The sequence below is a fragment of the Pygoscelis adeliae genome, unplaced genomic scaffold, assembly GCF_000699105.1.
Source record: "Pygoscelis adeliae isolate BGI_AS28 unplaced genomic scaffold, ASM69910v1 Scaffold71, whole genome shotgun sequence".
Classification (NCBI taxonomy): domain Eukaryota; kingdom Metazoa; phylum Chordata; class Aves; order Sphenisciformes; family Spheniscidae; genus Pygoscelis; species Pygoscelis adeliae.
The window spans coordinates 1453653-1477998 of NW_008824356.1; the positions used below are offsets into that span (position 1 = coordinate 1453653).

Genomic DNA, 24346 nt, shown 5'->3' on the forward strand with positions numbered 1-24346 from the left:
ACAGGCAGAACACTTGACAGAAGGACAGTCTAGTCTTTCACAGAGGTGAACAACCGTTTTTACAAATTTTTTGCACACTTGGCAAAAGCCTATGGATTTTTGCCATGGTCAATACAAAGTGACTCAAACAAAAAATTTAAAGGACCAAGGGCAAATAAAAGAGGGAAGGGGCGGAGGAAAAAAAGATAGCAGTCCTTAAATAGTAAGACTGTTTCAAGGGACTGAGCTATGGCCTTCCATTTCAAAGAAGTGGGGTATCTCCATTACAGAATTGCAGACCTTTAGGAGAATCTCCTGGTGATACAGAGCTCCTGTAGCAGCTCCTCTACCGTTCTTCCCTGCACCATGGTAGAAGCAGTGAATGAGTGTAAGGGTAAGTAAGAATGAAAAGAGCATTCCTTCCAACAGAGATCCCCAGAGAGCCCTGGTTTCTGAAATCAGTGAAACTAGGAATTTGTCTTGCCCAGAAGCAACAGCACATCTTGCTCTCTTCACATGCACAATGCACTTGTCTTCCAGCAAAGGTAATGTACCACGAGTTATCTCATGGGCGGTATCTCACCTTTAAGACACCACCTGCTGCCTCCAGCTGCAGACAGACTCACAGCCCACCTTTTCTTTAAACTCAATTCAAGTGCTGGATGTATCTCTACAAAATAATGAACAGTACTGAGGCCTCCATAAAAACAGATGAACATAGTTAGGAACTTAGTATAGATGCAAAGCCAAGAGAATATAGTTATTTAAAGACACATCTTCATTTAGTTCAGTTGTCTGTAAGATACATATCTATATAGATGTATTTTGACTAACAGAACAAATGCTAAATAAGTGAGCTTTGCTATTCCTGGCACATTTCAAAGTTACTCAGAATATTAAAATGTTAAGCAATAAAACGTGTATTTCATGGAAAATGTTTCTGTTTGGCTCACATTAATTAAAATTCAACTCTTCCTTTTAGAAGCTAGATTAAAAGGGAGGTAGAATATTGCTGGCCAACTGCAACAGGCAACAGCAAGCAGAATTGCTTATTGGAGGGGATAGGTGGGATATATGTGAGGAGCTTTTTGCTTCTCTTTTAAAAACCATGTGTCCCACAAGCTATTTCTTGGCTGAATGGCAGGGTATTCTCTCTCTGTGGACTAACCATTTCCACAGACAGTGCTCTTCATTGCCATGGTAAACCAGCAGGTAGGAAATCCTGACCTTGGTGCTGAGGCATGCTCACCTGATGATAGCTAAAATTTTCTGGTTTGTCCCTGCATGTTTAAACAGTGAGGAAATATCTTTCCTGCACTTTACCCAAGTGAATTCATGACAGAAAATGAATCTTCTACCAATTTCCCGTTTCCTTCCCTTCAAACCAGTCACTAGAAACATACTACTATAATAACTTGCACATCGTTTAAAAGCTGTTATGCTCATGGGTGCCTATATGTGTTCTGAACATCTTTTCAATGTCTGGGTAACCTCCAAACAGGGAGACCTAGCGTGATGGGAGATCTGATGGTTTAGGCATTTGGTTTCATTAAAATCAGTATAGACCATTTGGATCATGCATATGATTTGTTTGCAAATTTAACGTAGAGGTCTTATGAGAAAAGGCTTTTACATTGATATTTATGGTTTTATAAGGCTAAAAATAGCACAGAACACCCACCATTTCTAGTCACATGCATACTACTCTGCTCTCTGGCGCTTTCTAAATTCTTCCCTCCTGAAGCATATGGTCCCTTAAAGTCCAGGTTCTTCAGAGACTGCTGCATCTTTGAATTCTTTTTGTAGCTGTATCTTTTAGCTTGCTGATTTAATCTGCCAGGGCCAGAATTTGCCACTCTAGTGCTACAGATTTTAACACCAGCAGATTCTGACTGACTAAATCTCAAAACCAGGCACTCTCCCATGTTCTGATCCCTGGTTGTCAGGTCATCCAACAGCTGAGGAACTTTCTGAAGTTTTGACCTTACCTCATCTGTTCAGGCTTCTCAGCTACTTGTCACTAGTCAGCAGTGACCTTACAATTCATATCTACTTCTTTTGTGAGTCTGAATGTACAGCATCAACAATAGCTTGCGCTGATGTCTGTTGTCATTGCTTTGTATGGCTACAAGATATTTGGATCCAGATCTGTGGGCATAGTAGTCTTAGTTCCTACGTCCTTTTAAGTAGGGCTGGCCAACATATTTTTGTGTACCCCGTGTTCAAGCTTTCCCAGGGAAGCTCCTGGAAACTTACTTTTTTGTTTAATCCAGATTCTCTTCTGGTCTTTCCTAGGGAGCTGAGGGGTATAGTGTGATAGACTGACCTGTTATGGAACCTCACTTTATAAAGTGGCATGGAAAAGCCTAGGAACTTAGCTATTGTTCATTTTTAACACAAGAAAACATCACTCAATCAACCTTGGTATCCTGCCTCAAGCAGTGACCACTCCTGGAAAAGCTAAGATAAGAAGAAACACTCATTTTTATATATACTTACATTAGTTCCCATAGACTTTAGTTGATGAGGTTTTATGCATTTCTTTCATGTTTATCTTTTCTTTGTATGGGCCTCTAATTTTGTGTTCGTTTAAAATGGATAATTAGCTGATTTGACCACCAGGTGGCCTACTACACTGTGTTGTTAGCATATGCCCTAACTCACGTCTTGTGAAGGGTGTACAATAATATTTATTAAAACTTCTGTTGTTAGATGGTGTTATTCCGTGAGTGCAAGTGTGGCATTTGTAATCTTAACTTGGTCTTTTTTGTTGTACCAATGAAATGTAAATGTATTCATACTAGTGGGACTTTTTCAAGGCTATGAAATATTGCAAAATTAAAAACATATATAATGTCCTTACAGATTTTTGCATGGTTTAATATTCAAACCTTTTTCTTAAGTGCTTAATGGCTTTACCAAAGGACAGTTAACTTCTACCTCTGCCATTTCTTCCACACTTTATTAAAGAGGCAAAGAATAAAATCAATGCAATGACAATTCTTCAAACATCAGTACCAAATGCCAATCACCAATGAGCTGGAAAAATTACCTTTAATAGGGTTAATGTGTGCTAGTGTAGTTGCTTAATGTATGAAGGACATGTGGCCTGTCCTAAAATATGTATTCATTACATTAATTTCTTTAAACTTCAGTTCTATAGCAACATATTATACCTCTAGCATAATAGCTAACAAAACGACCTAAAATAGTTGACTCAGATATAGATTTGAAAAAGTAACCTGCTACTGTTAGAAACATGGAGTATTCAACAAGGTATACTTTTTTTATTTTTAGAATTGTCACTAATTATAAAATGATTGTTAAGCTGGGAAGTACAGCCACTTAAACTACGAAGTGAAACCACTTCACGTCATTGAAGTGCAGATACCATTCACAAAGGTTCTGTCACCATAAAAATCGGAGTCACTTACTTTTCCTGATACTCTCAATAGAATGTATTCCTTTGAAAATCTGAAAAACACAGAATAAGCAATGGGATCTCATTCTTTCCCCCTCATCCTTTTCTCAGTTTCTTTCTTACAGTTTTCCATCTTCATTTGGAATTACTAAATTCCCTGCATATACAGCATAGCGTAACAAACATCTATTAACTAGGCAGACAACAGTTAAAGTTGAAGACATCGACCCACATTACTTTAAGCATATATCTTGTCTTAATGGGCACAGATCCTTCCAATTTGTATTTGAACTGCCAGACAGCTATCATGGCATGCATGGTTACCAGGATAGGCTTTCCACAAAGCAGGACCAGAATGTCTTGAAAGAATGCCAGAAAGACAAAAGTTCACATCTTTCCTAGTGTTCCTATAGCTGAAGTAGATTCAAAATATCCTGAATTTGCTTCATATTACTTCACTTCTGGTTTTGTGTCCTGATATCTCCTGCTACTGCAGTCCTTTGAAGCATTTCTTTCCTTCTCAGATATATGCATCTTTTTTCCAATTTTCAAGACATGCCTTTTTCGTCTTCCTTACATAGAATTCAGACATTAAAATAGCAATAACTTACCAGTCTCTAAATCCACTGACATTGCAAGTATTATATAGATTTGAATATTGATGCTATAGTCACCAGTTTATCAGTCTGCTTAAAGCACAGAGATTAGCATTTCAGCGAGGCAACATAAGTCAACACAAACTTGTGGGGTGTTTTTCTAAAATCCATTTCTACAGTTTCATCGCAGTATCTTTACAGAACTATTCTTTTTTTAATTGCTGAAAGACAGGTTCTATTAACATACAGGCGTTATGCTGTGTGCTGGTTTCAGAGAAGCTCATTACAAAATGCTAAACACAAAGGGCAGATTCCCTGGTCTGTCAAGATCACTTCACATTCAACTTTACAATTTCCAAAGTGAATCTAGAGCAGTCGGCGGTATACACTAGAAAATACTCTCCTTGTGGGTGAAATTCTCATTGATATCATCCACTTCATCTGCTACTATGGTCTTTTTCCTCTGCTCCCCACCATCCTTTCCAGCATGAATAGAAGCAGAAAAAAAAAAAATCTATAAGTGAACCAGGAAAGCCTAACAAGTAAAAGCCAAAATGTGAGTACAGGCGATATTGTCCATAAGCACAAATTATTTTTCACTTTTATCAGGGCCAAGTTATTGAAAATTGGCTTTCTGACAGCCCTAGGAAGAATCAAGCCTTAAGAATGTCCAAAGCATGTGTATCTGAGTTCACCAGCCTCTGCAAAAATTGTTCGGCTTCTCTATGTTTTGGTTCTATAAATTATAATCCCAGAAACACCAAACAGAGTTAACCCGAGATCAGTGCAAGTCATCTGGTTTCATGGTTGATTCTTGTAGTAACGTCATGCTTTCACAGACATTCAAGCTATTGGCAAAGGAATAAGAAGATAAAACATCTGGAAGTTAAAATTAAACAAATTCAACTAGAAACAAGCCATGCAGTTTCTAACAGTGAAGGAAGCTGGTCATTTATCATCTTACCAAGGACTTTATGAATTTTCCATCATTCGCATCTTTAAATCAGGGCTGAATGCAATACTGAAAGATTTTCTCTAAGCCAGAAGGTTGAGAGCTTAATATAGGAAGAGAAGGTAAGACTATGGCACATTTTATACAAGCGGTGAGGTTAGATCATGACAATTTCTTGAACTTCAGATCTGTGAATCAGCCCAAGTTTTGTCAGAGAATATTTTGGCAGAATGCCATTAGAGATGAGAAGATGCTTTCAGCTTTCATCATGCCAGCAAATAACAGAGTTCACATTTAGCAGCAGCATAAATCCTTGAAAACAGACACCTGAAATCAGGGAAATAGAAAGAAACAGAGGAAAAGTTTCTTTTGTTTCTGTCTTGCTAGTTGTTCAGTAGACAAAATGAGTTCAGTGTCACTGCAGTCATGTATTCTTTTAAAGGTAACTATTAGTGTTGGTTCCTAAATGGCTCGTAGCCATCAAGATTTATTGAGTTTAGAGCTGGGGTATTTTCTACGACAACTAAAATGTATCATAAGTACAATAATTCTTTTTTTTTTCAGTCTTGTGTGAAGCAAACAATGTTAAGTAGTTCTGAGCTCAACAATATACTCTGTTGGACAGAATGCTGGAGCAGATCTCAAAAGACTTGTGTTCCCACATCAGAGATCTTCCCTGACAACAGACATGGTGGCTGTCTGTATCTCAGTTTACCATTTTAAATTGAGAATAATATTTCTCCACTTCACAGGATTGTTGCAAGTCTGCAACTGTTTGGAGCGTAGGAATGGCAAGCTTGAGCCTGCCTGTAAAAGGCTGCATTAGGGATACCCTTGCTGGTGGCCATTTGGAAAGAGGGTAAGTATCTCTCCTAGGCACAGCAGCTGTTGGAGATAGAGAAAGACTGGCTTTCAGCATGTGCTGGATTGTTTACTTTCCAACATTTCTGGGCAGAACTGAAGTTCAGAGTAACATCTCACTCCATCACATTGCATCACGGAATAACAGAGTGCATATTTCTGTTCCTGGTGGTTCATGATCACACTTCACATATTCCTCGGAAATTACAAGGCTCTTAAAGAACAAACCTAATGCCACATGCAGGTGCCAGAAGCAGGATTTCTTTGTCTTTTTCCCTTTTCTTTTCCCATTATATCTGTGATAGTTGCTCTCATTTTTATTGCTTAGGTTTTGTCTGTCTTAAATTATTTAAAATATTAAAATACTATTACATTCAGAAAGTTCATTTTTAGAAACTAACTCAGAGTCTAATTTTCTAAAACTCCAAAGGTTAAAAAAAAAATCATATACTTCATCATGTATGTTAGTTTTTAGAAACAATGGCCACACTGATATAGTCCTTTAAATATCGTTCAGCAAATATAGAGGTGTTGTTAAGTGTTCTAGAGTTGAAATTCATCTTGGAAGAAGTTTTTCCACCTTCAAGATAGTTTGGCTCTTGCTGAAGAAGCTGCTTGGGCATAGCATTATGCTATTTTGATCACCAGTGAGGAAGAGAGAAAGCATCTGTGTTAAATACCCATAGGTCTGTCAGGGTGTTACCAGTCTCAGATATTCTGAAGAAGGCTAGTTGTTAGTTCTTGCTGTTCCAGTCATCTTTATACGCTTAGTTTGTTTACGGGACTATTGAACTTCCTATCGATAAGGCAAAAAAATGATCACTGCTGTAGAATTTGCTATCAAAGCTGTTAATACTGTAAAAAATGAAATATTTTCTTCCATGTTAAAATAATTCAATGACATTTGTGAGGTGTACAACTTCTTGCCAACTCTTCTAATTTAAAACATTATCTGTTTGAGGAAAACATATGTTAGAAATTTTTAATTCAGTGATAGGAAAGGCACTAATGAAATATGCATGTATGAATTTTGTATTGCATAAGTTTCCTCTTTCTTGAAATATGATTAAAAGCCAAACATCTGGATTATGTTTAAAAAGCTTGCATTTCCAGTTTTCAGAGAGATTCAATCTATTTTGACACTGTACACTTAGCCTTAACATTTTCAGCATGCTGTTAACATTACTTGCTATTGTAAAAAAATAAGTTCAGGTTTAAACAAAGTTGGACTTCTCCTAAAGCTGAAAATGTTTTCTGAAATAGCTGTTTCTGCAGCGTTCACACAGCCATAGTTTAGGCTGTGTCAGCAGTTCCATTATAAATTTGCTCTTGAAAGCGGTTTGTAGTTGATCATAAAAATAACTTTTCAACTTGAGAGTATTTTTTCTTTTATTATAAAAGTATTATTTTTTTCCTAGAATAATATTAAAAATGAAATATTGAGTTCTTAAGAATTTATAAAATTCAACATAAAATGAGATTAGCCTACTGTTAACGCAGATAATGGCATTGGGATGCCAACTTTCTCCTTCTGTTTTAATAACATTAACGTGTACTGGAAAAGTAAATAGCTATTATCTGCTATGGCTCTTGAAGGATTCAGTATATGTCTGTCTGGAGATGACAATAAGTAGTTAACTATATAACTTTCTTTTCAACGTGTTTTAACAATAGTTTTGATGCAATACGTTGTAATGGTATTGCTATAAGAGGAATTACGGTGATTGCCAGTGTTTTAGATAGTCAGTGGAGATGTTTTAGCACTCCTAGTGGACCTGCTGCGTGTGCCAACTTTGACATAACTCAAGGGAAATTATAAGGAACAAATCAAATAGCACATTATAAAAACTATTAGCTTTCACTTTACTTAATACAGTACAGGATGTGCATTTAAAATAAAAATGACATTTTTCATTTTAACTTTAGGGCAAATTGAGAAATCTGCTGTCAACACCCTTTCTGATCAGCACCTAGATGGGCCCTCAAACAGGTGCAAGTTCTGTCGTGTAGAAAAAAGTTCAAATACTTTAAAGATCATGTTGTTACCCTAGATACTACAGGAAACGAGAACTCTGATCTACATGTTCTGAGGTTAGAGACTAAGCAAGCTAGGTGCAGATTCTGTCTGGTCTTGACTTGAGGTCACTCAGCAGCCTGCAGAGATTGCAGGGCTATCGCCACAGGCCAGGGATCATTTTCTTTTCTGACAGCTGACAAGGTCTAGTAATGTGGATTACTAAAGCCACTGTGCCTTAAATGGCAGGTGTACTGATCTTTGTGGATTCTCCCATTCTTTGGTGGAGACTTTGAGTTCTGCCTCTGTTGGTCTGTGGAACTTAGATTTCCATTTGGCTCCTTTTGCAGTGGGGAACCTCTTCTCCCATGAAACAGTAGAGCAAATAGGTAAGAAGAAGAAGGATCCAGAGATATTCTACCCTCAAACATATCCCAGTAGGTATTGCTAGAAGAGAGGATAATTTATTTGTCCATTTTCAGTCAGACTTCACTCACGGGAGGCTATTACTGACCGCCATTAGCATTCCGGCAGAGTAACAATGGAGTAAGGACTTCAGAAGAGCCAGTCTGTGAAAGATAAATGCGCAGGAACATCCATTTCAAAGTAGAATGATGCCTGTAACACATAGCCTGACAATAGTCGGTGCATTTGGAATTAAATCTTTGTGTAGAGGAGTTCCAATTTTATGTTTCATGCATAGTGCAGAAGCAGGCACAGCTTAGCAGAAGGAGGATAACAGGTTATAAATTACTTTTTTTGATTATCTTCTTCAAAAAATCTCCATAATCTTACATTGTTGTATCTTATTTTGTAAAAATGTAAATGTAAAAATGTAGCTATGTGAGATTTGGTACATGTAGGGTCAGCATTTCAGAATATCCAGCCAAGGATGGAGCTGCAACTCCACCTTTTTGTTTCCAGGCCAAACAGTTTTCCTGCCATCAAATACGTTTTCTGCTCAGTAATGGGCTAACTGCAGTCTACAGCAGTATTTCAGAATCTCCCTTGCTCTATGTTTTTTTCCTCAATAAATATACCTGAGCCCTAAGCCAAAGGTATAGTAGTTATTAATTCCTGAAGAGCACTATTTTATATTTATTTAATATCAATTAGACTCCAGACAACTAAGTAAATGTAAATTAAACTAAATCCACATTTGATATGTTAAGCATGTCTGTAGGTTGCATCTGTATTAGTCTGTGCCAAAAGTCACACCTCTGGTGCAAGGTGTGAAAAAAACCTCAAAGCTCTAACAGCATTGTTGCAAGCAATACAAGACGAATCTCGGAAATTCCTTCCCATATCAGCCAAAGATCCCAGTAAAACACGTAGTTTACGAGATCGATAGATTGTTATAACATGAAGTACACCAGCTCTGTGGCCTTACCTGAACTGCGCTATAACCTGTATTGTGGGACCATGTTCTGTCATCATCTGCCAGGGTTTGTCTTTATTTGTAGGTGGGCGACAGTTTCTAGATCTAGCGGGATCTCATACACCTGATACTGGATTGCCCTTGCTATACGAATTCAAACTCCTGTATTTTGGCTATATGTTCTCAGCAATTTAATTCTATTTAAAATCTGGTTAATAGTGTAGTAAATAACTGGTATTGCTACAAAATTGCATTCTGAAGGTAATGGGATTGAATTTCAACACAAGTTGACACTCAATTAAAATTTCCATATATCTAGTGAATTAGCCAGTTCTTGGCTGCTATATTAAGGTGGATGTCTTCCTGCTTAACTGCACGCTGAGCAAGACAGGCAAAACACATAATAAAGCCAAATCAAGACTTAACATACCAACTCAAATTTTTATTGTTTGTATCAAGTAGTAAGCTTGCAGAACAAACTCAGGGATGTGGACTAAAAAAAATTTAAATAATCAGTATTTAAACAAAATTCCTCTATATTTAGAGTAACGAAGCTGAAAAAAAAAGAGAAACCCTTAAAACTTCTTACTGAATTACTGCCATCAGCCAGTAGATCCATGGGGCTTGTTCGGCTAAAAGCCACAACAGACTTTGTAATGCAATGATGTAATCTTGGCTTTGTGTCATTTATATTCAACCTAAAAAAACAATTTTCCTGAATAGACAGGCTGACAACAATATTGTTCAGTGTTGGTTTTTATTTGGATTGTTTCCAAATGGTTCATATGCCTCCACAGCAACACCCCATGCCCGCTTAAGTTTTTACTCTGAATTCCGAAGTTTCCCCTTTTTCCTCGCATTTTATTTTGCATTTAAAGTCCCAGTTATGTTTGTGAAACTAACCAGGTCGGCCACAAAATTAGGATGTATCTTGCAGAGTGCATTCATTTTACTTTTTGCATATTTTTCCCGAGGTCATGTCAAGGTTAGTTTGAATTCCATCCTACATTAAGACTTCTTTCACAGCTATTTAGCTCTGCAGCCTACTCCCCGCTGGGGTCTGCCCCTTGGGCACGTCAAAGCTTCAGACCTGACAAATCACACACAGATGAAGCTGTACAGTTTTTTAAACAGTTTCATCAGTAACGTGGGTTGGGGTTTTTTTTGCCTTTACACTATACTCCCCCCCCCCCCCCCCCCCCTCCACTTTTTTTCTCTCTTCTCTTCTCTCCCTTGGAGTTTATTCTCTGAATTGCAGTATCCTGAAGACTGATTTCCTTATGGAAAATTCCCTTGCACAGGCAAGTTGTAAAATAGAAACGGCATTGTACAGTGTGTGCCACTCACAGCCTCCCAGAAACTGAAAGTACTGCAGATCCTCTTAATTAGTAACAAGCTATAGCTCCTTGTCTTATAACTGTAATCGTATTGTTAACATCTATTTGCACAGAAGAGCCTAAAACTATAAAGGCTGATACATATTCAAAATTTATCGTCCATATTGCAAACCCGTTCGTTATCCAGGAGAGCTGTTAGTTGTTCACAGGAATAAACTTCTGTCATCCTTGGGATTACGCAGATGAGTAAATGTTCATCGGTGTCAAGAAATGATGCTGTGCTTTAGCAGCAATCCTTATGGAACTCCGGAAATTTTAAGTGGGTGTATATGTGTATATATATAATTAGCTTCACAACTATAGGCAGGGCTTTCACCACCTACATTCATGCACAGACACACACCCCCATGTATATGTCGCTGCACAAAAACCGTCTTGAAGTGTATAACGCAGCTTGCAGGTGAAAATAAATTTTCTAAAATTCTCAGCTGTAGACTGCTATCTGTATTTCAGCATTTTGTGAAACTAATGGTGCAACACCATTTCCCGTTTAATTGATGAAGTTAAAATGCTTGGCTGCTAATGAGTGTATTAGCAAACAATATACCCTTAACAAGCTTAAGCAGCTCAGGATTTTAAAAAGCAGCTTACTGTCCTCCTCATTTTTATAAGACAAAATGTACTGCCTTCTACAAATTGCTTGATCGACTGATGAAGTACTATAATTATAGTTGTATTGCAGTTTTGACAAAGCCACAATAACAGATTGTAGTTTAGTCCCCACTCTAGGCACACAACTCTTTGCATTACAAAACCCAGTTTTACTGGTCTAATTCTTACTGAGAACAAAAGGCACCTGGAGATGTTAACTATATACTAAAAGAAAACTTGGAATCTAGGAAATAATAATATTGAAGCATGACTTTTCTTCTCACAGTTCGTTCATTGGGAATGGTATCTAATGAAGAGTTGTCTAAAGGCTTGCTTGTTTGGAACTAATTAAAGACAGATATCCTAAATAGAAAAAGGATCATGGGAATTACATTAGGTGTCTGGAGACTTGTTATTCTTCTGGTACTCTGAGTAGATTGTGGAAGTTGTTAGGGATTGAAGAAATAAGGCAAGCTAATAAAAAGTTCTATTTTTCTGGTTATTGGCCAACTATTGTATTTTTGTTTGCAATAAGATTTGTGCCAACAGGCTAGGGGCTTGAATAAAACATTTAAACATTTGTGCATTAACACATTATGGTGAAAAGACAGTCTTGTGCTTTCACTCAGTGCATTTCAGTCTTCAATTAATGTGAAAGCACTACAATGCCTATGCAACTTCTCTTGCCTAGTGGTGCACCATTTATCATTGCAGTTTTACATTGACCTTGACACCCACTTCATTAGAATAAAGATTGTCTACCATTTAGGTTACATTGTTCCTCTGCACAGAGACCCCATGCAAATTTCTGTTCAGATAGAAGAGCTGTGAGCCTGTCAGAGGTCATCTGCATTAAATGATTGCAGCTATTTTCCAACTGCTTCTTTTCATTCTACTCAATTCAGGCTAGGAGGATCAATCAAGCCCTCTGCCTGAAACAGTGGGACTGCTGGGAATATAACTGGTTTTGGTAGTAGTGGATATGCCCTAAACAGTATTAAATATTTAATATAAATTCATTAAAGGGCATACAAAGTCTTCAAAAAGATATTACATTTATAGTAAAATTTAAAGGGTTGGGATCACCTTCCTTAAAAAAAAGGCAGAACAATGGGTACCGACTGCATAATTTTTTAATGTAGGCAAAATATAGTTCATGAAGTTGCTTAATATTTCTTTCAATGTGTTTATTTCTCTAGCTGCCACAGAAAGGAATGCATAGCAGAAGTGTGATCCGCATTTGCTGCTTTCTGAAACAAAAAAGCAAGGTGTCTGCAGGGGTTTCAGAGAAAAGTGCTAAGATTTGTTTTGTTTTACAGGCATGCACCCGTACGCACATGCACTCTCACCCAAATACATATTGTACTATTGTACTTATTTGTAGGGGGAAAAAAGCAAATGGAAATAAGTTAGCGCTCTCCTTCTTGAGTTTTCTGAGTGATATAATTGGAATTAAATTATTAATGGGAGATACTTAAAAAAGATTGTTTTATGATCTTCTATTAGAGAATTTGCAATTCATTTTAATATTTGTAGTTTGATTTATATTAAAGATAATGCAATCTATGTCCAATTAACAATACATAGCCAATGTAATGTGATTTCCAGATCATGCAAATGGAATAAACTAGAAGAGGAAAAACTGATTCTTAACCTCAGATGTAATTTGCTGTGTGAGTTCTGGCAATTTTAAATGACATTGCACTTTTTAATTTTTCCAAAGGCTCAGCAGCAAATTTATCCCAATCAAGAAAGCCTATTATTAATTTACAAGGACAATTGTAGGAGTCTTTATAATTTCCCTGTGCAATTATTTGCCATAAATTGCTAATGGTGAAATACATGAAGTTTGCAAGAAACAGCAACTGCTATTTATCTAGACAGATCGCTCAGCCCAGATCTTGAACGTTGTCCAGAGGTTCTAGTGCTATTGACAGCGTAAGAAATATAACCGAGCTTCTGGACGGTTTCTAAAATGTTTCACACTGGTAGTACCAAAAAGGTAGAAGCATTAAGAGCTATTGTGAAGGGTAGGCTGGCCTCTAGCAGATTCCTTCACTTTGCTTGTATACAGCTAAGCTTTGGACCCTGGACTTTGGAATAAAAAGAGTCTTTGTTCATCACTGAATGGCATTAGGCATGGGCTTCCTAAGGGGCCACCATGAAGCCTAGCATGAAGAGTGCAAACATTATCCAGAAAGCAAAGTGAGGATGTGTGTGAAGAGGTGATGGACAAATACTGCTATATGTGCGGTGCTATATGTTTATATATATTTATATTACATATTTGGTGACTTCGCTTGCAGAGTATTCTTTACTCAATTTTATGCATGCAGTGTATTTTGCAAATGTGTGCCAACGCTGACTATGCATGCACATACAGACACTGAACATGCCTGTGTATGTATTTGCGTCTGCAGCAGTCAAAACACCCCGAAAGCAAGTTTTTAAAATTTAAGGATCCAGTCCAGGTCACTCAGTTCTGATCTCAGTTGTGTATCATACAGTGCCATTCGAATGAAGATACTTTGTTAGTATGTGAATGATGGAATGCAGAACATCTACAAATAGCACACCCTTATTCCAATAATGGAGAAAGTTCACTGGCTTAATTCTTCTGTACTTCGTAGCCATAGCTCCACTGTGTGTTCAGTATGTCTAGTCTCTTTTCACTATAACCAACAGAAGCACCATACAAAAGTCTTACAATGGATGTCTTAATCTCTCTCTGTGCTTTTAGAGCATTATTTTGAATTCCATCATGCAGGCTTTTTTTTTTTCTTTCCTCTTCTGAAGTTTTATTACAACAACAGAATTCCCAGGGAGCTTTAGGGGCAAGGTTCGCATAATATTGCCCTAAAGTTTTGCTCGAGGGGTGGAATCCGCACCCCAGTCCTGATCATCTTTTTGTGGTGTTTCTCTCTCTGAAAGATGCCGTGCGCAGTCTTACCGAGTTGTTAACTGTGTACAGATTTTTTTATTGTTTACCAGACAGTGCACATCTACGAACCTTTCATGATGATTTCTTTCTCTGACCTCTCAGTGACTAGGCATCTTGTTCCTTAACACTGAGGGAGGCTGAAAAATGCTTGAGTTGCTCAATGTGTGCCTTCTATACCAGTTTCAAAATGGCTTATTCTTCTGGTTTCCATGGTGACAATTAACACTGTTACAAGGCATTGTTCCAGTCTCCATTTGGGCAGAATTTTCGGGTGTGATTTTTCACACAAAAAATGTTTTATATAATTTTTTAAAGGAAAAAAAAAAGGAAAAAAAAAGAAAAAAAAAAGAAAAAACAGTAACAGTTTAGTATGAAGTGTCAAAAATGCGTCTCAATCAAGCCTGCCTGGATTTCTTAGAATATTTTTATCAGGGGAAGTAAGGTTTTAACTTGCTTTGTTTTGAAATTCAACTTCTTGTGGTTTAAATATTTTTGCCAAACTTATTCACGGATAAATGCTACTGCCTTTTTTTAAACTCCACTATTTGTCCTTTGAGAAATACTGATTTTATTGAGTGAGAACGAATAAAAAGACAAAATTCTTTAACTTACATAACAATGTTTTGGATTTCTTTTGAGTGGCTTCAGGAGCACAAAACCAGCCATGCATGCACACAGCTAATCATGCTGTAAATATTTTGCAGTTTTTCCAGTATGTTGTTGTTTGTGGGGGGGGGTTCCCAGTTTTTTAATATAACAGGTGTTGTGGGAAATTAAATATTACTTATTTATTTATTATTGTGGCTGTTGCGAGAAACCTGTGACTTCAACTTTCTTAATCTCATTTTTGTCTATTAAACAGTAATCTATAACATAGCATCCACAGATTGTCACAATGGAGGAGCCTTTGCTCACTTAAAGCTGAGGAAAGAATGAATCTGAAGATTAAATTATCTTCTCACCACAGGATTAAGTAGTCCTACCAGACTAGGGTTGTGCAGCACTGATAGAGCTGGTAGCTAATTTTTCCATGCAACTGCTTAGAGTGTAGGAGTTTAATGGATTAAAAAATAGCATTAGCAATAGCATCTCGTGCTATCAGTTCTCAAACTGTACCTCCTGTACATTAAGCTCTTCTCTTAACTTAAAATACACAGGAATGAAACAATACTGACTCTCAGTCACATACCAATACCTCTAATAATGAACTGAATTCTTTCATCATTTACAGTTACAGTATAATGCATTTTCTATCAATCAGCACTTTCATCATGCTTGTTTATGCAGTAGGTTACACGATGACAAAGACAGAGCATGTACATAAGATTTGGCTTATTTTTTTTTAATGTAATAACCTTTTGTAACATCTGTCACACTATTTGGACTATGCCGCACTGAATTATTTTATCTAGTCCAAAATTAAACGAAACGCCTTCTATGTTAACAAGAGCATTGTAGTTATGAAACATGCAATGTATTTTATTTCTTCATCAGTCCTGCACTGTCCAGGAACATATCCAGCCCCAGTCCAGGCAGCAGCAACTGCCAGCCTAGAACAGGTGATGAGTACTAACTAGCTGTGCCTGCACCAGTGTCACACAGCTAGAGGACTCCCTCAGTCTATTAATTCACTTGACAAAAGGAAGGGAGTAGCACGAACTGGATTTCAGTGCCTAGCAAATTGGACTCTGGATTCCCCTTGATATTACATGTACTTATGGAAATAATTATGCAAATCCTTTTCAGCTATATCATCTTTAAATAGAAATCAGATTACATAAAGAAGATTGTAATCTCCTCCAGTAACCATTCTAGCTGAAAAGGCAATAACACAGGACCAAGAAGCGTACTTGTTGAACATTTTAGTCCAATAAAATGGTGTTGCCTCTTGGCGGATCCAGTTCCCTCGTGCCAGACCTGGTTGATACCTACTATTGTACATTTCTGAAACCTTAGCCGCAGTACACCAAGTGTCGAAAGGCAAGTTCTTTATAAACAATTCCTTGTTTTTTACTATGCATATTCATGTAATTTTGGATACGCAGACACCTGATCAGTGTTCATTAATAATGACAAATGGTTTAAATCACCTCATTTAAAACGTTTGCTCTATGATCCACAAATGACTAATATTTGCTGAAGTTTACATAATACAAATGATGTGCATGTGTTGTGTAAATGAGAGATTAAAATACGAAACTAACAATATGCAAACATATGCATGGAAATGCTGAGGACCTGTTAGCTGAAACAGTGATTTCACACCTTTATTATTTTCTTTAAGCTGTCTCCAATTGTATTTTTGCTTTGTTTTCCTACAGAGCATGTTCTTGGATCTGGCAAAGGCACCCATGTTTTAAACATTCCTTATTCTAGTTCAATTTTTTATACTTAGCCCAGTTATTAACATTTTCAGTATGAGCTGCTGTAGCAGTTTTCTTGGCTGAATATAACGCAAAGAAAGCTTAATGTTTAGGATGCAATTTGCTAATAGCTATGCATAATTTATGTATGTCTTGTAAACACCTTTGTAAGAATATGTGCTGAACTCTCCTCTTTTAGTAAAAGGTGCATTTTTGGCTGTATCAGAAGTTCTATTTCAATGAGTGTTTTATACCTAAGAGGGAGAGGGAATTAGCTTAGCTATATGTAGGGTATGTATATGAGTGGATGCCTGTGTGTTAAATTTTATTTTTTGATTTACTGTACCAGCTACTAAAACATAATTAATCACTATAGTAGCTATTACACTTAATACTTAAATCAGGTTTTCATAGAAAACAGGTTTTAAATAGATTTATTTGCCAATGTGTCTGTAGATTAGAATACATTTTTATAAAGTATATAAGTAATATACAGCTGAAATATTTAGAAAGTCATATTGAAGTAATTTTGAAAGAAGCTTCTGATTTTATTCCTGTTTCCTCTGTCCTTTTTTTTTTTTTTAACAGTAACTAACAGTGCAGGAAATGAAAGGTAGTTTCAGCTTGAAGAAACTATTGGACTGTATGAGCATTGTGGCTGTTCTCGTTTGTGTGCTATTTCACTGCTCCTGTTGGTTGATGCAATAAAAATCAAGTTACTGGTATTGTGTTGTAAGGGAGTTATGTCTAATTGTTTTTTTAAGGTGAAACTCTCACGTTTTCACATGTAATAACATTTCAGGCCTGTATATGAGATAGAATCCACAGTGAGAGACAGAAGAAATAAACTGTGCAGGAAACATAATTATGAAATTATTTCCTTGCTGTTTTTTTTTTCAATGGAGAGCCGCAGTGTCACTTGCTGAAGTAACATATTTGAAAAATAAGATACCACTGACTTGAATGAGACGAAGGCAGATCAAGCTTCAGATGAGAGAGTGTTAGTGAATATTACTGTGCAAGTGAATATTGTGACTGAGTGATTATTACTTTATGTAATCAATTGCTAACTGCCTGCATAGATACGTCACCCAGAAGGCTACGTGCTCGGTACCTAAATCTCTTACGATATGTCATGAGAAGGTTGTGTGCTTAAAAAAAAAAAAAAAAAAAAAAAGGCATAGTGAGCATGATCATAACTGGGCACATAGAAATAAAGATTGATTTTTTTATACAGAAAACTCCTTACAGTAGCTAATATTATCTATTTTTTTCATTTTAGAGATACAGTGTAGAAATGTCAATCAGGCACCCGAAAAAGATGGAACTGCTTAGTAAGGTTGAAGCTCTGAAGAAAAGTGGTGTTTTACTACCAAATGATCTCCTTGAAAAAGTGGATTCAATTAATGAAAAATGGGAACTGCTTGGGGTATTTGCATTTTTATTACTGTTTGTGGGTTATGTGTACATTTTTGTGTGTTGAAGTACGCTGTCTGTCTGATTTCTAATTTGAGGCACAAATATCTCTCTCTTTCAATTCACCACGTACATTTCAAACAAGCTACTCATGCTATTATAAAAACTCCATAGTATTTTCCTCTTCTGTTGATTTTTTTTCCCCTTGCTTGTGTCCTGTCTGACTTTAATAATTTTAGTTCTTTAATACATAAAAAACGTAAGTAAAATATGCCATGTATTACGGGTATGCACCAAGTCAACTATAATGCAGTATATCTGATATACACTGACTGTCATGCTTGAGTGAATGTTAATAGAATTTATTCTGAAGGTACATGTTAGAGACATCTACTGTTTAACTATTTACTATACCCTTAAGATGAAAAGTGGGGTTGTCACTGCATATTTCAGGTCACACTGATGGCTCAAAAACAAATATGCAGATTCAGTACAAATCTGAATACCTGAAGCTAAGAACACAGCCAGGATATGTTTCATGCTGCTGTATTCAGCTCACTTTTGACAAAAGCCAAAAAAGTTTCATGTAATTCATTTCACGCTATGATGGGCTGGGTCTCAGCCAAAGAGTGAGATACAAGAATCTGGCAAAAAAGCAATATAGTGATTCTGTTACCCAGAGACCAGTGATGGCACCGTGCAGGAGACACTATTGTCCTATTGTTGTAAAACAGCTGAGAGAGAGAGAGGTCAAACTATATATTTTTCCATCCACTTCTCTCCTTAATTGCCTTCACTTCAAATCAAGGGTAAGATAAATTTATAAATTACTTTAAATGATTAATTATAGATGTGTGATATTAGCAATACAGTTACATTGCATAATTTTGCATGCTATTATCTTAGTTTAAAAAACATTTCTAATATATTACGAGTAAGCTATACATGCAACCTGCCAACAGCATTTAAAATACTGACTTGTGTCACTTTAGCTTATTTGGAAATGGAATAGCGATTTTACAGAGGGTGGGGCTTTTTTAGTTCAGCACAGTTGTTTCTAATCGCTTGATTCTCTAAATGTGCAAATTGTCAGAAAATGTTAAAAGTTGCCTTATTACTAGTGAGCTTATTACTTTTTAATTTTAATCTGCAGCATCACCATGAGAATTTTAAACCTATTTGAACATTAATAAATTTACTGATAAAAATGGGACTATTCTTTTACATCTGATCATGACAACTTGTATTCTCAAAATAATTTCAGCTGTAAGCCTTACCTTTATCACTTTCAATGTATTTAATCAGGTTAATTCAGTGGCACTGATTAGAGCTGGTAGCATATAAAACTATGGGATAAGTAACTGATCATAATTCTAAAAATCTAGAAAAACTGTCTTAAAAAAAAATGAAGCCCTCCACTTCTCAGTACGTTAAAATCAAAATATACCTCTGGATTAAGTTTTGCCATTAATTTCAGCATTTACAGAAAAATAACATATAACTGTTACAGTTTTCCTGCTAAATGCAATTTCATGAATAATAAGCAGAGTTTGATAGTTTTGTTTAATTTAATAAAAACCTCTGCAGAAACTAACGACACTAGGCATACTGTTTTAATTGGCATGATTACGTTTTAATTGGCATGAAAAAAATTAAAGACAAAGATTTTAACTTCTAACAATGGTAAAATAGAGGGATATGGTTTTTAATATTACTTTCATCTAAGGTGAACAGTGTGGAATGGAAATACATTAGAATGAAATGTCAGTGGTGCGTACAGTTTAATCTGTGAAATTTTGTCCCCTGTGCTGAATATTACTCTGTCTCAATTGCATATTAAACAACCCTATCAAGGCAGGCATTGGCATCTGCTGTGCTGACACAAATTGTGAATTAAATGAAATTGATGTCCTCTGTCGTATATTTATGAAGACGGACCATTCTCTGAAGTATTCTGTTTATGAAGAATTTATGATTGCAAACTGTTCCAGAACAAAAAAGTGGCAATAAATTCTTTTTTGTGACCCTACCCTCCAAGGGCATTGATTTCACCTCCTGCTGCTACTTTTGTTACAGCATAAAAACAATAGCTAGCGCTGGATTCCACCGAGGGTCTTCAAATTATCAATATTTGCACCATGAAAATAGAAGGGTGTTGCCAAGAAAGCATGTTTTTCACTTATGATCTCCTAAAGACATTATTTACAGAATGCCACATAGAAGATTAATGTCTGCTGGTCTAATTTTATTTGTGTTTTAAAGCTTATTTTTGGAAGCTAACTTCATTGTTATAAATTATATTCCAGTAACTTTCTAAAGCATGCATTTTCAACAGACAGCCATACTGGGTCACCTAAAACTGTATCTTCACGTTACGACAATTAACCACTGCTAATTATCAGTTTAAAAGGTTATTGGATGCGATTGCCAGTGTATATTCAATATTCTACAATCAGTAACACAGATCTAGTGTTTATAATAAGTGTCAGCCTGACAGCCTCTTATAGGTCAGATAAAATACTGCTTGGCATAGAAGAAGCAGGCAACAGCGTATCTCCCTTGTGATGTTAAAGGATGGCCTTTCAAAATACTGAAAAGGAAGGTAACTTTCTATCCGTGGCCTCTTCAGAATATTCATTATGCTCACAGCGTCCACTATCAAAATGTTATTCAGTGGTTCTTTTATTAGAAATACTACTTTGAAAAGCTGTGGTAAATTAGTTTCATCAGCCATCAGAGGTGAATGTTTATTCTGGTCCATTATTTTTAAAGTGGATGCTTAACATGGAGAACTGAAATTCGAATTTAGTTGCCTAAATAATTGGCCTGATGTTCAGGAACATTGAGGCTTTGCAATTTCTAGCTTATTGGCATCTGAATGAGTTCATCCACTTTTAAAAGCAAACCAGCCGGTTTGTGACCTACCTGCTCCTGTATACAACCTTAGGGCTACAAGTTTGGAACTGTGTCCTGACAGTTCATACCTCAAAAAATATTTCAGTATTTCAGTGTTTCCCCAGAAACTTAGAGAGTACCTTGTATAAGAGTTTAGTGAACTCAGTGCTTGTCATATTTTCTGTTGCTGCCTAGAAACCAGTAACTCTCATGGTCATAAGCATCTAAAGCCACGGACAAACTCTGTAGAGTAACTACTTTAAAAAGTTATGTACCGTTTTGTCTCCTCTGTCCATAGTTGCTCTTAATAAACATTGATTTATCAGGCTTCCAGCAAAGTCAGTGACCCAGACAGAACAGCATAAGTGAGAAACAAGGATAGAAAAAATGAAATTGATTGAAACAAGGAAACAAAGACCGAAATTGATTGATATTAGTAGTAATTATTAAAAATACCACATCTCTAGTCATCTAACAGATGCTTCTTGTTGCACATTAACCTGTATATGCTTTGGTACATAAGACTAATCTATGTTTTCTTTATCTGATGCATTAGAAAACCCTAGGAGAGAAGATCCAAGACACAATGGTAGGGCACAGTGGGTTAGGTCCACGTGACCTGCTCTCGCCTGAAAGCGGCAGCCTGGTAAGGCAGCTGGAGGTCAGGATCAAAGAGCTGAAAGGGTGGCTGAGAGATACAGAGCTTTTCATCTTCAATTCCTGTCTGAGACAAGAAAATGAAGGAACAATGAATGCTGAGAAACAACTGCAATATTTTAAGGTAATAAAAAAACAATCATAGTTTTCATAGAGAAACTCCTCTTTATGGTAGGATAAAATATTTATCTTATACATAACATAATACAATGCATTTACATATGTAATCATATATTCATATTTTCAGCCTCATTTATGTACTATGTGTTTATTCATGTTGATTTTATTGAACCTTTACAATAATATTTATTCCTTAGACTTTTTGCAAAAGAGAGCTTTAGAAGGCTAATCACACTGCAACCGGAAAAGCAATAGTATTCTGTCATTCTACTTCACTATAAAGCTAAGTTTTGTCATGAAAAGCTTCACTCTGAATTTCACTCCTTATATCAGTTAAATTAATTAATGTGTTGTGTGACCATCAGTTTAATAGCGTATTTCTCTGCCATATGAGTCAAGAATAGCCTATTTGAGGTCACATTTGCAAAGATATAAATTTAGCATACATGAGAAAACATTCAAGTTTGTGGCGAATAGGTATGTGGAAAAAGACATATACACTGTGAGATCTGCATTAATCTAGGCCACATCTTAAGCCTAAGCCTGAAGATTTATGGAAAGGAGGGAAAAGAATTGTAGTCACAATGCTATATTCAGATGGATAAGCTCCTTCAACTGAAGGCCAGCATTCAGCTTTGCAACTGACTTAATGGAGGTTGTATGTTTTGTTCCATTCCCCAAAAGTAGTGGGACCATTTAGGAAAGAGGACTATTAAGTTAGCAAACAAGCCTGGTAGAACCATGCAATTTTCTTCTGTTCATAGCTATCACTTCTAAATAAACCCTCACCTGAATCATCATTACAGGTCACTTTACTCTGCAAGTGATCTTTGACCAAAGAATAAGAAAGGAATCACAAGTAATTGTTGAGCTTTAGAGGTAAAGAGGTTTTTCTCTTCCACTAGTAGTACATCAGGGTGTCTAGAGCAACAGCACTCTTAAGGTGATAGACAATTTATTAAATACTCACCTCAAAGCGCATGTTGCAAACACTTCTAAACACACTTTTTTATACAAGCTTCCAAGAAAACAACAGCAGAAAAATGACTGTCTTCCCAATTAGTCGTTCCTTAACTCTTCCTTTTCCAACCATGGGGATTAGTGAGAAGGTTGTGTCAATGTAGATAAAGTTGGAAGGGTTTTTTTCAGGTTCCTGAGCATGTCCATTTTAATGTAATTTTAAGTTTTCTTATGACATCTTTTTTTTTTTTAATGATTTGTGGTCTTCTGCTAATGGGGGAAAAAAAATCATGCTGATTCTGTTTGTTCTATCAGCAAACTTCAAAGCTAGTGATTATGAAGGACTGTTGATAGACCTGCAGAACTTCGCAGCAATAGATCCATGTTTTCCATAGGAAATGCTGGATGCTTTTTATTTCTGTGGAAAATTATGGCATTTATTTAAGTGCATAACTATGGATTTAAAAATCTAATTTCAGACAAAACTGTTTTTAAATATACATTTATATATATACGGCTAAGACTTTTATATGTGTGTATATATGTATGAACAGAAATACCATAGCGATGTTACTTACATATTTGAAATGTGCATAAATCTCTCAAACGAAATCTTTTAATATCTATATGACGTGATGTCATGCCAAGAGCTCTAGAGATGTTAAACAGGATAGTACCACCCACCATGATGTAACCAGAGTATTTCATTACTCGGTTGATTATCTATTAATTACATAAATAATACATTAATTATTTTCAAAATGGTAGCCATTAGAGTATAAAAAATAATTACCTATCAAATATGGTGAGAGCACATCACTTTGTCATATATATTAAACCATCTTTGTCTCATTAAATCTGAAATCCACTATAAGTAAGTTTTCCATTCTTCACTGATCTCCTGGGGAAGTGTTTAAAAGAGAAAATGGATATAATTAACAATACCGCAATGTATAATACATATATTTGAGAAGGAACATTTAGAACATTTTCAAAAACATTAGCTATGCCACTAGTAGAAAACCTGCTGGGGTTTAGTTTGACTTACTTCCCACTTAACTTAAGAGTTTAACCTTATTACTGCTTTCACCATGGTAAGTGAATCATTGTTTCTTAATGGAAAGTTATTGTGCTGCACCATCCCGATTATACACATAGCCACTGTACACAGAGAAACATTTTTAATAAAATAAACTTAACAATGCTGTTGATTTTCATTCCATAATGTTATGTTTTAAATTACACTTATGCCTCAGGAAAAACAGTTATTTCATTTTTCAGGTGTTTTCCTTTTGTTTTGCAGTTGGAGAATGAATTGAATGTGTAGTTCACATGCAGTTGGGACCCAAGAGCAGAACCATGTGGGGGGAGGAGGGGTTGTTAAATTCATTAGTAGGAAATTATTTTGACAACTTTTTCTTTTATAAAAAATCATGCCATATTAATTTGAGTGTTCTTTTTATTAAAGAATGTACTACTGCATTACTTTTCTTTTGGGATATTGCTGTGCAATAATACTACTTAGCATTTCTATAGTACTGTCCAGTCAAGGACCTGTACATGCTGCGTAAACATTAATGAACTAAGCCCCACTAAACCTTTAAGGTAGGTATTATTATCCCCTTTTTAGAAATGAGGGAAATAGAATGCATGGAGATTAAGTGACTTTTCTAGGTTTCCACAGAAAGTCAGTGGCTGTGTTAGGGTAGAACACAGCTGCAGTGACCCTAATCTTTGGCGCTAACCACAAGGCAGCCCTTCCTTCCTTCCTTCCTTCCTTCCTTCCTTCCTTCCTTCCTTCCTTC

At 36.2% G+C, this 24346-nt stretch overlaps 1 protein-coding gene across 1 annotated transcript in view; it reads left to right on the forward strand.

Annotated features, from left to right (window-relative positions):
• AKAP6 (A kinase (PRKA) anchor protein 6) overlaps window positions 1-24346 on the forward strand; it is a 239706-nt gene that overhangs the window by 167700 nt on the left and 47660 nt on the right. The window contains 2 exon segments of the mRNA XM_009319363.1: window positions 17776-17922; window positions 21361-21585. Of these exon segments, the coding sequence (XP_009317638.1) occupies window positions 17776-17922; window positions 21361-21585 (372 nt within the window).